This window comes from Empidonax traillii, unplaced genomic scaffold, assembly GCF_003031625.1.
Source record: "Empidonax traillii isolate 1590-97213 ecotype Southwest subspecies unplaced genomic scaffold, ASM303162v1 scaffold411:size1093445, whole genome shotgun sequence".
NCBI lineage: Eukaryota > Metazoa > Chordata > Aves > Passeriformes > Tyrannidae > Empidonax > Empidonax traillii.
This window is the reverse complement of record NW_020955604.1, coordinates 594,188-607,445: the sequence shown is the minus strand read 5'-3', so window position 1 is coordinate 607,445 and position 13,258 is coordinate 594,188. Positions and strand designations below refer to the sequence as shown.

The following is a 13,258-nucleotide window of genomic DNA, read 5'->3' as shown; positions in this document are numbered from 1 at the left end:
TCTGAGTCATCATGCCAACTACACAACAGATAACAACTAGGAAGGAAAAGGAGAAAGATGGCAAAAATGATCTTTTAATTATATAGTCACTTAGGAAGAGTACACTCACCTGTGATTTTCTACCTGTTCTAGGTGGAGCTACTTTCGCTACCAATAGTTAAGACTTTTCTTTTTTAGTCTTCCCATGGTAAGACCCTACATTCAGGTTTTTTTTCTCTTAACATTGCATCTGTCTAGGGAAAACTTTTCCATAGTCTTACCCACCTCAATTTCAGTATTGAGGAAGTTCGAGTTGGAAAGCAGTTTAGTCACTTACGAGGCAATGATCAAGGAATTTTTTTTTTTTTTTGCCTATACTAAAAGTATTGCAATATTCAGTTCAGAAATTCTACCACCTCTATATTTTGGAAGAGTGACTTTAGCAGATGGACGTCTCAGGAGTGCTTGTTGCCATTCTCAGGAAGATACACCATAGGGATAAGTCCTTGAAACTTCTTCCACAAAAGCTGTTCCTTGAAACACTTCCACACTCTTAAGAAATTTATAAGTCGGTCCTTGAAAAATCTGTACTCACAACTCTCACAACTGCTCAGTGGCTGGACTGCATGACAGAAACTGTTCAAGTTCATATGTTCCACACAATTGCTGGGGAGCACGAACACAGTTTTTCTCAGAATAATTATTTCCAGGGTTCTGCAGGCTCCTCTGTAGAGCTGGATATAGATTTAAACCATGTGCACACTTGCTACTCCCACTGGTGGTAAGGAAGCAAGAGAAAGTAGGAAAAGAAAAGCATATGTATAGAACAACATAGAATAGCAGAAAAAGGAGGTCACAAGTACTAAAGAATAGAGAAATGTCTATAAAGTATAAGTGCAGCAAAACAAATGGTAAGAGAGAAAAATTAAAAAACTGTTTAGTCTTAACAGCAAAAGCAGTCAGGCTATAACCACAAAGCTAAATACCCTACCGGAGTTTTCAGCAGCTTCCTAAGTTCCTGCAGCCTAACAACAACAAAGCTCTTAAGAGTTCCCTTTCCCCTTTTATCAGCAGGCTTTACATATGCATATGGAAAAGCTCCTAACTGCGAGCTGTTACTTAATTAGGTGAAGTAGGAGTAGTCCGTGCTATATAGATTTCAATGGTCCACACTCTATTCATTACGCACGCTGGGGCCTTGGTGTTGCTACAATTACAGTTTTTCAATTAAGAAATCAAACCATAAGACTGTCTCCCTCACCACAAGCGGGTGCAGCAGTGGGATCTCCGGGAGCTGTGCCGGCCTCGCCGCCGCCGCCTCACGCAGCTCCAAGGCTGCTCTGATCAGCAGGATCTCGCAGCTACGGGGGACAGGGACAATACGCCTCACTCAGCAAAACTTTGGGAAAATGATTGGCAAAGTATGCAAGCTGCATAATCAGAACTAAGAAATACTGGATTTCGAAGTTCCCGACGCTGTGTCGCTTCTAGTGAGCCTGTACGTCGTGGTGATCTGTTACTGAAAGATCCCTTTCTGCTGCCTGCCAGTCCTGCGATTTGTGCATTGGAACGAGGGACTCAAAGGGTACCAGATTTTTATTCTGGGATAAGACGTTTCCCAAGAAAGCTTTTGTTGTTTGGCCAGTGCGCACCATGAGGAGCGCTGCTGATGCTGAATCGGAGCCGGTTAATACCTGAGGCGCTTTGGCTTCTGTTTCAGTGCACAAAGCGTAAGGAAGGAAAGACCCTGTAGTGAAGGATGCTGAATACACTATGCTATCGTGTGTTAACGTACGTAAAATATGCCCACATTCTTCCGTGTTAAGAAGGGCTAAAACAGTGTTGCCGAAGGTATTTTGTCATGAATGGATGAAGCACTTGGGTATGATGAGAAGAGCTCCGGAGGTGATGATGATTTTATAGGAAGTGCAAGGTTGGCAAAATGTGGACTGAAGAAGTCTGCGGGCACATGTGACGGTCTCCTAACATGCCCACACAACAAGCTGCTGAATCACACCTGCTTCCTTTAATACTGGTGTTTTCTCATTTTGCAGGCTTTACTACGCAAATCTTCTTGAAGTAATGTATGCATATACAATCATATGCTTTTATGTAATTACATGAACCTTGATGTTGAGCTTGGAAAGAAATGACAGTGCTGCAAGATGTGCGAGTGAGGGGAGAGAGAGGAATGCAGCTTGCAACCAAGTTCAGCAGGAGCAGCGGCCGGTGGAAACCCGATCCCGCCGCTAGCGAGAGCCTTTTAATTCAATGCGTCTCGAAGCTCTCGGGAGAGGCTGATCAACCCCGCCAGTCGAGACAGCAAAATGTTACCCTCGTGACCGGCAGGGTCACCCTGCCGCGGTGGAGCTCAGCAGGGAGCTGGATGGCCTCGCCGGCTGCTCCTCCCGGCTGCCACGGACCAGTGCAGGGCACCGCTGCTCCGGGGAGCGAGAGCATCCTTCCCCCAGCAGCAGCAGCAGCCGCATTCCGCGGCCCCGGAGAGCTGCGAGCTGCAGCAGCTGCTGCTGCTTGGAAGGGGTGGTCCGGCAAATCCTGCAGCTGTGGGAGGCAGCAGGTGGACTGCGAACAAGCCATCTAATGGCCACGCAAAAAGAGGAGCTACGCTCATTACAATTAAAAGCAGCGGTGCAGCGTGCTGTTGGGTAGCGGCGTGCACTGCTGTGAGATCACGAGGGGAGTGTCTGTCTCCGGCAGGCAGAGGGGCTGACTGAACTAATCAGTTTAGCGGAGAAAAACACCACGCGGGCGCCCTGATAACTCTACGTGAGCTAAGCACAAAAGTAAGGAGGTTTTGCAGGGAAAGGCGGGAAAAGGAAGTGAAGACAGGAAGGACTCGAGTTGTGGGAAGTGTTAAATGGAAGAATGAGGCATGTAAATGTGACTTACAGTAGAGTGGGAAGATGTCAGAAATGTTGTAGGAAGGCTTGGATTTTCTTAGCTCTGAAAAGCATTTGAGAGTTTTCTGGCTTTCAGTAATTCTCATAGATTTCCCTGTAATTGGGGCAAACTTGGTCAAAGGGCCCGTTGCTTCCTGTGATAGGCAGTGTCAAGAGCAGAGTGGGAATATTTTGGAACAACTTACTGTTCTTTCTATGCTCTACTAGTGGCTTTAACTGGAAAAGCTTTTTCTGGAAGAACGTGTCAGGAAATTGTCTGCAGCTCTGCCTTGCTGCTTTAATGCTGGGCAATAGGGATCTGGGGAGCACTTGTGTCCCCCAGTTTTCACCACTCTGTAGTTTCTACAAATCTGGAGATGACCAGGAAGCTAGCATTCAGTTTGCTGGAAAGAAAGGATATATACTTTTGACCGGTTGCTGTATTTTGTTCAGTACAGAAATGAACAAAACACAATTAGGAAGGAAGAAATAGCCTTTATGGCATGACCAAAGTGCTGATAAATAGCTTCAGAAATGCGGTTCTTACTGCAAGCAAAGATAGAAAAGCCAAATAATAGTTGTATACATTGATTTTGCAATGTGACTATAGGCTTACAGGGCAGTATTGAAGAATATTAACTGAAAATCCTTGACCAGAATTCAGAAAATTATAGCATCATCAGAAGTCCTTTATCTACAGAACTGTAATATAGGAAATTGTAAGTTTTAATGCCCCTTTTTTTGAATTTTCAGTAGGTAATAAATAAGCACCTTGTGGTCTCCACGGGAAGAGGGAGGATAATACCTGATTGGTGCCCTAATCTGAGAAATCAAAAAAAATTGGGTCTAGGGGAAAAGAAAAGTATATAACTGTTTTTTTTTTTTTTCCCTGCCAAAATGAGCTTTCTGGGTAATAATGTGATTCTGAAAATTTCTAGAGGTGATTGCTGTAATAAAACAGTTTCCAGAGCTTATGTGCTTTTAGGGAATGGCAGAAATTGCCGTTTGATGTAGTACCAAAGTTAGAAGACAGGATTGTGCTCTTGCTTTGCCAGTGGTGGTGACTTGAAGGAACTGCTTTATTTTTCCACACCTCAGTTTTTGTATGTGTATCATGTGCATGAGAAAGAAGGTTCTGTACAGGAACTGGATGTCATTACTGCACGAGTCTAACCCAAGAAGGTTTCTCTGTAAGCCTGCCTACGGAAATGAGACAGAATTAAGAGATGTATGCTTTGGGCATCCTAACAGCAGAAGTTTGGGAACTTTTTGTAGGAACTTGGTGTGGTTTGGCAGCATGAAAAATGCAGTGTTAGAGCTTCCAGTGCTGCATAAAAAATGCTGTGGCCATGCCAAAATACAGCCTGGTATAAATACATTTGGTTTATTCAAATGTCTTCAGAATATAGAGAGAAGTTAATTTTGTAGTGGCAAGTTTACTGCTTGTCCCCTGTATGCTGGATTGTAGGTAACATCTGTCTTGAGATGGAAGAAGCTGCTTGATGTTCTGTATTGCTTGATTTGTCTAATCCATTAGGACTGGGATTGTCTGATTGGCTTGAACCTGATACAGTTTATCCAGCTTGGTATTGCTGTGTGATGAGATATCATGTGTATGGTCTATCAACTCTTGTATAGAGGATGCTAATCATATTTTAGTGATCTAAAAAGCATAGCATGAATTTATTAAAATACCTGTGAAATTAGAATAGAGGTTTCCTTGGTGCCATCTGGTTGCCAAGTGTGGCATTAGGCAATAATAGCTTTCAGTTTGTAAGAGCAGTAGAAAAAAATCTACACAGTAGTTTAACCTTTTTGGCTATAAAAGCATTGTGACCTTGGCATCTGTTCTAGGCCTGCTTAAATCATTGGAGTTTTTGACACAGTTTCTTTTTATTTGGAGTATGATGGGCTCCTGCTTGTAGCACAGCTTCATTTGTCCTACAAATCTGTGTGCTTGTCAGCCAGTGGGCAACTGTTCTTTGATCATAATTTTTTGTGTTTTTTTTTTTTTTTTTTTTTTTTTTATTTTTTTTTTTTTTTTTTTTTTTTTTCTCTTACAGAAATAATAGAAATGTATTTTCTCTGGCACTCACTGAAAAACAGTAGAAGCCTTGCCTGAAATTAGGAATGATCAGTATCCAACCAGCATAACTTTTAGTTAAAATGTTTTGGAATCATGTTCCTTGTTTTTATCATTTGATGCTACGTTCATTTTTTGGCCTTGTTCTACAATATATATATATATGCACATGCACGCAAACCTCCAAGTGAAAGTAAAACTGTCAGTTACAGAAGTCTGATCTTGCATTTAATGAACATATGAAATTGTGATGAAAAGCCTGTGGGTAATTGGGACATGGATGAAATGCAGAACCAGGACCCTGGAACTAGCAATGGAGAGCATTTTCTGGAAAGAAAAAGTATGTCCTACTATCCCCCCAATTTTTGGCAAATAATTTTTGTTTCACCATCAAACGAGGGATACAATAGTAATCATTTTCACTGTGAATACTGATAAATCTCAGAATCAGAAACAACTTCTATGCCTGTTGTATCTTCCTTTCACTTCCTCAGACCAAATTAACTTAGCAGAATGCTGGAAATTTCCTTTTTAAAAAATATGGAAAGTAAAGTAAATAGAAAGCAAGCATTTGTTCCTCTTTACTGTGTTTTTTATGGAGGTTATAACCAGAGCAGTTTTCTTTCAGCTTATGAACAGTTATGGAGTCAGTATGGACCCGATCCAAAGTTGTTCAAGCAAATAGCGAGATTTCCAGTGATTTCAGAAATCGCTGTTCTTTTGGTCAGAGCCTTAATCTTTCAGAAAATCATGAGTTTAATAGGACTATTGTATACAACAGTTCTTATGGAGTTCTCGCTTGTGACTAAGGGAGAAGAAGGTGGAGGTTTACTAAGTGGTTGTCTGTATTGTTTTACTTCATTGTCATTCTATTCCTTGTCCATCTGTTTTTGTAAATAAAAAGTTCAAGTAAATCCCCTTTAAAAGGTCTGCTGTTGTGTTAAGGTACTTAAAGTTTAAGATCTTTGTGTCAAAGAGCTTTTATGATAGAAGATTTGTCCAGGCATATCTTGTAATAAACATCTGGAAACTGCAGGGGTTGGCTAATAGTGGCTATATAGCTAGAGTACAGTTTAACTAGTTGGTTTTACATCAGGATTCAGTTTCCCCCTTGGTTTGTTTCGTTGTCTTTTTTTTTAATTTTTGTCAATTCACTTATTTATTTTGTAGTCTGAGTATTTATGTCCTACTGTGGTTAAATGGTCTTAAATAGCCTTCTGGTTGGTAGGTAGCACAAAACACCTCATCCTGGATTGATGCAGGGAGGGCTGTGTGAAAGCAGATTACATCTCTGCATGATTAACACTGACTAAGTGTCTGAAGAGCAAAGTTTCTCATCTTTAAAGACAACTTCCTCTAGTACAAAATATATAGGAAAATGAGCATTTCTAGATCAGTCAAAAGAAAGAGCTGCCACAGAGGTAATAAGCATCATTTGTATGTGGGCCAGAAGTTTAATTAGGATTTAGCAAAACAGAAAAGTAGAGCTTGAGCCTATCTGATATAAACCAGAAGTGAAAGCTCTTAAACAGTTTGGGGTGGGGAGGGAATTCAAGGTTTTTACAAAATTGAAAGGGAAAGACAGTGAATAGTTCCAGTAGTAATAACGAAGATGAGGAAGAATTGCAAAAAATACCATAAAAGAATAAAGAAATAAAAGTTTGCAAAAGCCTCAGAGGGAAAATTATGTAAGGAAAGTTCTAGCAAATATGAAGTAGTAATTCCTTCACTGCATTTATAGTGCTGTGAATGAACAAGAAAAACCAAAATCCATATTTTGGATGTGATGATGCTGAAGGGTAACGAGATATAATGGCAAGAGTCACCATCAAAGTTCTCAGATGACAATAGGAGGCTTTAGAAAATAATTTTAAGTGTATGACTTAATCGGTAATTCTTGGAGAATTATTATCACTGACAGTCCAGGAACAGATTAATTGAGTGGACGTGCAGGAATAAAGTTATCATCTCCCAAATTTAGCTGCACTTACCTAAAGCACAGCTTGACTCTTACAGACAAAATGGGGCTAGGTCAGTCAGGGTGGACGTGAGTGGAGTGAGTCAGCCCTTGGGCAGAGGCACAAACACAGATTCAGTCTTTTGAGCAATGAAAACAGCATTTCCACATGGCACCAGAGCTTATTGGAGTGACACCAAGAAAGGTTTACCAGGAGCACTGCACTGTCAGTGGTACCATGGAGATGGTGCTGACTGAGGACCCAGAGGAAGATGGTTCACCTCAGGACCTCGTTGTCTCTCAGAAATCCCCTCTGATTATTCCCCACAGGCCTTCCAGCAAAAGGAAGGTTTTAATTGCTTTGAGGAAGAAGGAGAAAAATAGAGATGGAAATGAGAAATGCATGTGGCTACAGATGCTTGCAGGTTTTCACTGTAAGTCCCTTTGTTCAAAAAGTCCTCAGCCCCATTTGACTCTGAAGGAGGAAAAAATGTGATTCTGAGATATATAAAACTAATTTTGTTCTCATTTGTGTGAGAAGATAAATTGTGATACTTATGAAACTTATTTCATTTTAATTGTGTATGCTAAAATATGTTTAGCATGCAGCATGGTTCTAGATTTAGTCCTTGAAAGTTTTTTTTTTTTGCTCTGTGCATTTCACCTGTACTTCCAGTCTGGAAAAAAAAAAAAGGCAGATTATGAAACTGCAAGCATTGTCTCACTGTATTTCTCTGCTGTGTTACCTCTGTTTTTCCTGAAGAGGCCTGCCTTAAGAGGCCACACTTTCTAAGCCCATAGACTGTCTTGTATCTCAAACTGCTAATAAATGCCAACTAATATTAATTACGGCATCGATGTGTGGTTCACATTAAGAACAGCAGAATTACTTTTAGAACTGGAGTGGATGCAGTGTGTTGCAGCACTGTGAACTTGTAGCAGGTCTTCTCAAATAGTGGTCAGCCATAAATAAACCTTCTCAGACCAGAACAGTGCAGACTTGAGCATTTTGAGGTTAATCAGCGCTCACAGGGTGCCTCTCCTTCCATCATCAAGCTTTTAACAGAAAAGAGTGCAGGAAAAAGCCACGTACAGGCATCATCTAAGTTTGGGCTTTTGTTTACCCTGTGCAACCTGTGGACTCAGGCTTTTATCTGTGTCCTGAGTCTGTAGTGAGAGAAGACTGTAGGAGACGTTAGCATTGCCCTTCTCCCTTCCACCCAGAGTAATTTGGAGGGGATTATGGGAGTGCTCGGGTGAGTTCACTGCCCTGAGCATGTGGGGAGCTGGATGGGATCCCTTGTCTTTTCTCTCCCCTTTCTGTTTTACTGATGTCCTCCTCCTAAGCCCTTTTCTCTTTTTACTCCCTGCTTTCCAAATGTGATTGTGGCATCACTTTATTGTGTACGGAGGTGACTTCAGACCTACATGGTTTGTGTTTTTCTCTCTTTGCTGGCTTGACAGGTTGTGTGGAGCCTACTTGTCCACAGAAACACTTAAGTGCCCAAGGTTAGCAAGTGGGGAATATGCCTTGAGCCTTCTACCACAGAATTCCATGTGCTAGACCAGACATAATACATGCCTCAGATTCAATAACTCCAAATATTTTAGCTACATAGATGTATGCTGCTAATGAAGGAATGTAGTAAAATTTAATTTTACTATTGTAATATGCAGCATGGATTTGTTTTTTAAGTTGAAATGGTTATATGTAGGATCAAATCCTTCAGAGAATTACACACTTAAAACCAAATTGATTCAGACAGCTTTTTTCATTATCGAAAAAAATCTAAAATACTTTTTTGAAAGTGGCAGAAATGAAGTTTAGTTCTGGTTTTCACAGTTCCTGTGATGATGTGAAAGAGTGGAGTTTAGTTTAATTGACCGTGCACAATGTGTTTGCACATTACTAATTTTAAAATCCAAGGCTTAATGTTAAAGTTAGAATTTGAATAAGATAAGTAGACAAATACAAATTTTTTTATATGCACTAAGCTTTTCACTTCCTATGATGCTGATGCTTAGATACCTTATTTAATGACAGTTAATACAGTGATACTGATTTTGTCCCTGCTGTGTTCATTATTAACCCCAGAAGGTAATGGAAATTTTATTAGACTTGGTACTGGATATTAATACTGTGCCTGACTATGTTATGAAAAAAATGAAGAAAGAGCCTGCAAACATTTGTAAGTTAATTGCCTGACTTGGAATCCACTAACGTACATGAGCAACATTTACTCACAGAGATTGTCTTAGCAAATTGAAAATCTCTCTGAAGGGTGGTTGTACATAAAGGCCATAAATCAACACCTTTATGCAAAGTCTAAAAAATGTTAATGGGAAGGCACCCACAAGGTATTATGGAAACTTAGTAAGTTTTCATGAACAGTATTTTTAAGTCATATATAATTAAATAAAGGAACTGGTCAATGTTTAAAAATAAAGAACCAGAAGTTGAGCTTAGTTTGCATATATATAAAAAAAAAATAAAAATAGAATCTGGAGCAGCCATCACCTCATGGTAGGCACTTATATTCTACCTGACAAGAGCAGCGACCATGTCCATGTTCCTTCACACCTGGTACACCACACTCAGAGGCTGAGTTACATGTGCCTGCACGGGGGTTTTTCATTTCAGCTGTGCCTTGTGTGCCTGAACAGTGTAGTGATCCCTAATGGAGACAATGACAAGCTGATGGCCAAACACAATTCCTGTCTTAGGAAAGATGACTTCTTATACCATCTACACATGGTTATCAGTCCCCATCTGGGCTGGTTTATTTGGATGCCTGTAGCCAGGTGCAAAGAATCTCTCCAAGCTGGGTAGAGGATTTGGGAAGCTGACAATCATGTCAAGGGAAGTTTTCCAGGAGGGTGCATGTGCGAGGGAGGATGCAGTTGCAAGGCACATGGTGTCTTTGCAGCATCTAGTGCTGTTGTGGTTCTTGTTTGTGGATCCTGGTGTAGGGAAAGAGGTCCATCCCAGTGGCCTAGGGGATAGGAGAGGCTGAGGGTTGCCTTGTAGCCAAAATGTGGGGTTGCTTTCCCTTGTGACCTGGGGGGGACCTCTCCATCTTTATTCTGAGTGCATGAAGCCCCTTCAGCACTAATGCATGTTCCTCCCCAGGTTCCAGGAGTTCCTGTGTGCCCAGCTGGGGAGGATGAGTTGAGCTGTGCAGGTGGGAGGGTCAGTGCAGCAGCCTGAGGTGGCCAGTGGGGCTGCCCTGCTCATGCTGGAGATAAACGTGGGTGGGATTGTGTGGTGGCAGGTTGTGTGCAGCCCTGTGACTCATGGCATGACATCACAGTGGGACACCCACATCCCAGGACAGTGTCCCTGGACCACAACCTTTGGAGAGGACTGGATAACACTGGAACTGCTCTCACCAGCACGCTGCTGATGCAGGAGCTGCCCTGCTGCCAGGAGGCAAAGGGAAGCTGTGGGAGAGTGTTGGAGGCATCACTTGGAGAAGCGTTGAGAGGGAGGAAAGGAGCAGAGGGATTCTGAGCACAGCAGGCACCTTTTCTTCTCTGTATTGTAGGATCTGCCCTGCTGCCAGGAGACAAGGACAGACTTTAGGAGGGCATTGGAGATGCTGCTTGGGGAGAAGCATTAAGGAAAGGAGAGGAACTGAGGGGTTTTGTAGCAGGACAGGAACCTCCTTCTCAGCTGCTGCAGTGCAGGGGGGCAAAGATGCAGAACTACATGCTCTATAGTTCTGTAGGGCCAGAGGAGCTCCCAACCCTCAAGGAGCTCAGCACTAGTGGTAAGGTCAGGGGCATCCCTTGCAGAAACACTGTCAGGGCCAAGATTACATGGAGATGAGCTGTGCAAAGCCTGAGGGGACTCTTTTGGACGGCACAGGCTGCAGTAAGGAGAGCCCTGCCTTGTGGTGCCTTGAGGCTCTGGGGTAGCTTTGACAGCTGTGATGTCCCACACTTAAGGGGAAGGGTGATGCTCATGGTAGAAAGGAACAACAAAAGTCAGGGAATCCACAAAAACTCGTGATGTTTTATTAGTAAATTACACACTTGGCATGGAGATTTCTGTGTTAGTTTCTGATGTACTATATAAGCGCATGGCAGTGGGATTTGGATAAATGGGTAAGAGAGAAGGGGAAAGAAAGGAAGAGATGAACTAAAGAGGAAGAGAGCAAGAGAAAGAAAAAGAAAGGAAAAAGGGAAGGAAGGAAAGAATCAATCACCACTTCTGGTTCCAGTATCAGCCCAGCCAGTGGGATGTCCTGGGGGCACCACCTGGGCTTGCTGGGGTAACCTTTTTATAGACAGGTTTCTGCACCCCAAAGAGATTTCTCGCTTTCTACGCAAATTAGTTATCATCTGCAGTCTTTCACACCTTTCTAGAAATGGGTTGAAAGGCTTCAGGGATCTTGAATGTTCTTCTTCCCCCCCTACAGTCCATGGTCACTTCTTGATCTCATTCCTGTACTGGAACTATACTGCGTTGTGCTTATCCCCAGGATGAAAAACAAGGATGTTTGTCCCAGAAAAGTGCTCCTCTACTTCCTCATCGCCCCCTTCTCCAGCCATATTTTGTCCTTTCCCATGGCGTGCTAATACCAACAATCCCTGGTTACTACCAACAATCCTTGTGCATTATCAACAGTCCTTACTAGGCTCCACAACCATCTGGCTATGGGTATTTGAGACATACACATGATAATCATCTTCTGGGATTCCACAGTAGTCCAGGCCTCCAGGAACTGTTAGGGTCTAGGAGTGGAAATCCCCTTCCCAGAACTACTGCCTGCCTTTCCTTCCCAGGCCTATCATAGACACAGCGTAGATTGCTTTGAGCCTTACGGCAGTCAGGAATACAGTTGGGCAGCCCTGCTGATGAGAGTGCTTACTCAGGGCAAGGGGGGCTTGAGGGCGCTCCACTCTCACCTGTATGGGCACAGAGGGTGGTGCCTGTTGCTGAATCAGAGCATGGCAGGGCTTTTTCTTTGCTTTTCAGAAGTCTGCAAAGTCTGGACTGGAGCATCTCGCTACATCCACAGACAGCTCTTGCAGAAGAGGGTGAGTCCTGCCTGCTGCACGTGCCTCACCCTGTCCCTCTGGGCCTCCAGAGCAGGGCCCAAAGTGCCATCCCCAGGGCCATGCCAGTCATGTGGCCGCCAACCCACCTCTGGACAGCCCTGCCAATGCTCCCTCCTCTTGCTTGTGTTTCCAGGCAGTGGACATTGGAGTTGGGACATTTGCACTTGTCCCAGTGCAAGCTGTTGTGGAAGAGGGCAAGGTTTTGACTGTTGAGAGACCTGTGTTCATTGTAAACAAACATCTGAGGGCATTCTACCACCTTGAGTGTGACGAAACCAAAATTCCTGGTAAGAAGATGGAATACTTTCCCTGCACAGGCTATGCATTTGGCTTGTTGCCAACAGCTCTGACATGGCCAAGGAAAGGCACATCCAACCTGGAGAGTGCTGAGTGTGGGCACACACAGGGCAGCCCAACACCCTGCCCCTCCCTGGGGAGCCAGCCTCATCTCCCCAGCTCTCCCTGTGCTCCAGCTGGTTGATTGCAGCAGGAGGCAAAGCTTTGCTTGGCCTCTCCTGACCAGCAGCTCTGTTTGGGAGAGGTGGCTGAAGTTAAAAGGGGAGCACTCTCTGGCAGAGTGTTGCCTGAGGGCTCGACACTGATGACCCCTAACCTTGGAATCGGCTGAAATGTGATGGCAGACACCCTGTTACTTTGTGCTTGCGTCCTAGATGAGACACCTGTTGTTCAGCTGGACTTTGGGGAGATTGCTGCAGACACCCACTTCCGCCGAGAAATTGCGGAGCTGTGTGTACATGAGACCCTGCTTATCTTTGCTGAGGCCCTCCGAGACAACAAAGAGGTGGAATTCACCTTCAAAGGCATTGGTATCCTTGCCGTGCGAGGAAAAATGGTCAGCATGACCTTCTTTGATCGCTGCCTGCTGAAGCTGGATACGACAGAAAACATGCTGAAAGCTCTTCTTGGGGTGAGTTTGTCATTTCTGTGGGATTCCTCTTCATGGCTCTGTGGCAACACTGTCAAAGCTTTCCTGCTGCCTTCTCTCAGCTGGCATGACCTGCCTCACCACCCAGCCTAGATGCTCCTGATGAGCTCAGCCAAGTCTGGCAGCGTGTCGGCTCCTTTGAGGGAGGGTCTAATGACACCAAGGGAGAAGGTGGTGTGAGGCTTTCTGGCCTTTGTGTCTCTGAGCAGCAAGGGGCTTTGCCACCTTTGTGGGCAGCCAGCATGTTTCTGGGTGTCTGCTGAACTGTGGCTGTCCCCTTCCAGGACTCGAACATGATGAAGATTGTGGCCTTTCCAGGCCAGAATGAT

General features: G+C 43.6%; 1 protein-coding gene across 1 annotated transcript in view; it reads left to right on the top strand.

Annotated features, from left to right (window-relative positions):
- The first annotated feature begins 10,616 nt into the window (after positions 1-10,616).
- The window catches only part of LOC114062478 (coiled-coil domain-containing protein 81-like), a 16,281-nt gene continuing 13,639 nt past the window's right edge, over positions 10,617-13,258 (top strand). Inside the window, exons 1-4 of the mRNA XM_027893922.1 lie at positions 10,617-10,689; positions 11,901-11,962; positions 12,117-12,270; positions 12,655-12,911. Coding sequence (XP_027749723.1) covers positions 10,617-10,689; positions 11,901-11,962; positions 12,117-12,270; positions 12,655-12,911 — 546 coding nt within the window. The remainder of the gene's footprint in view (positions 10,690-11,900; positions 11,963-12,116; positions 12,271-12,654; positions 12,912-13,258) is intronic.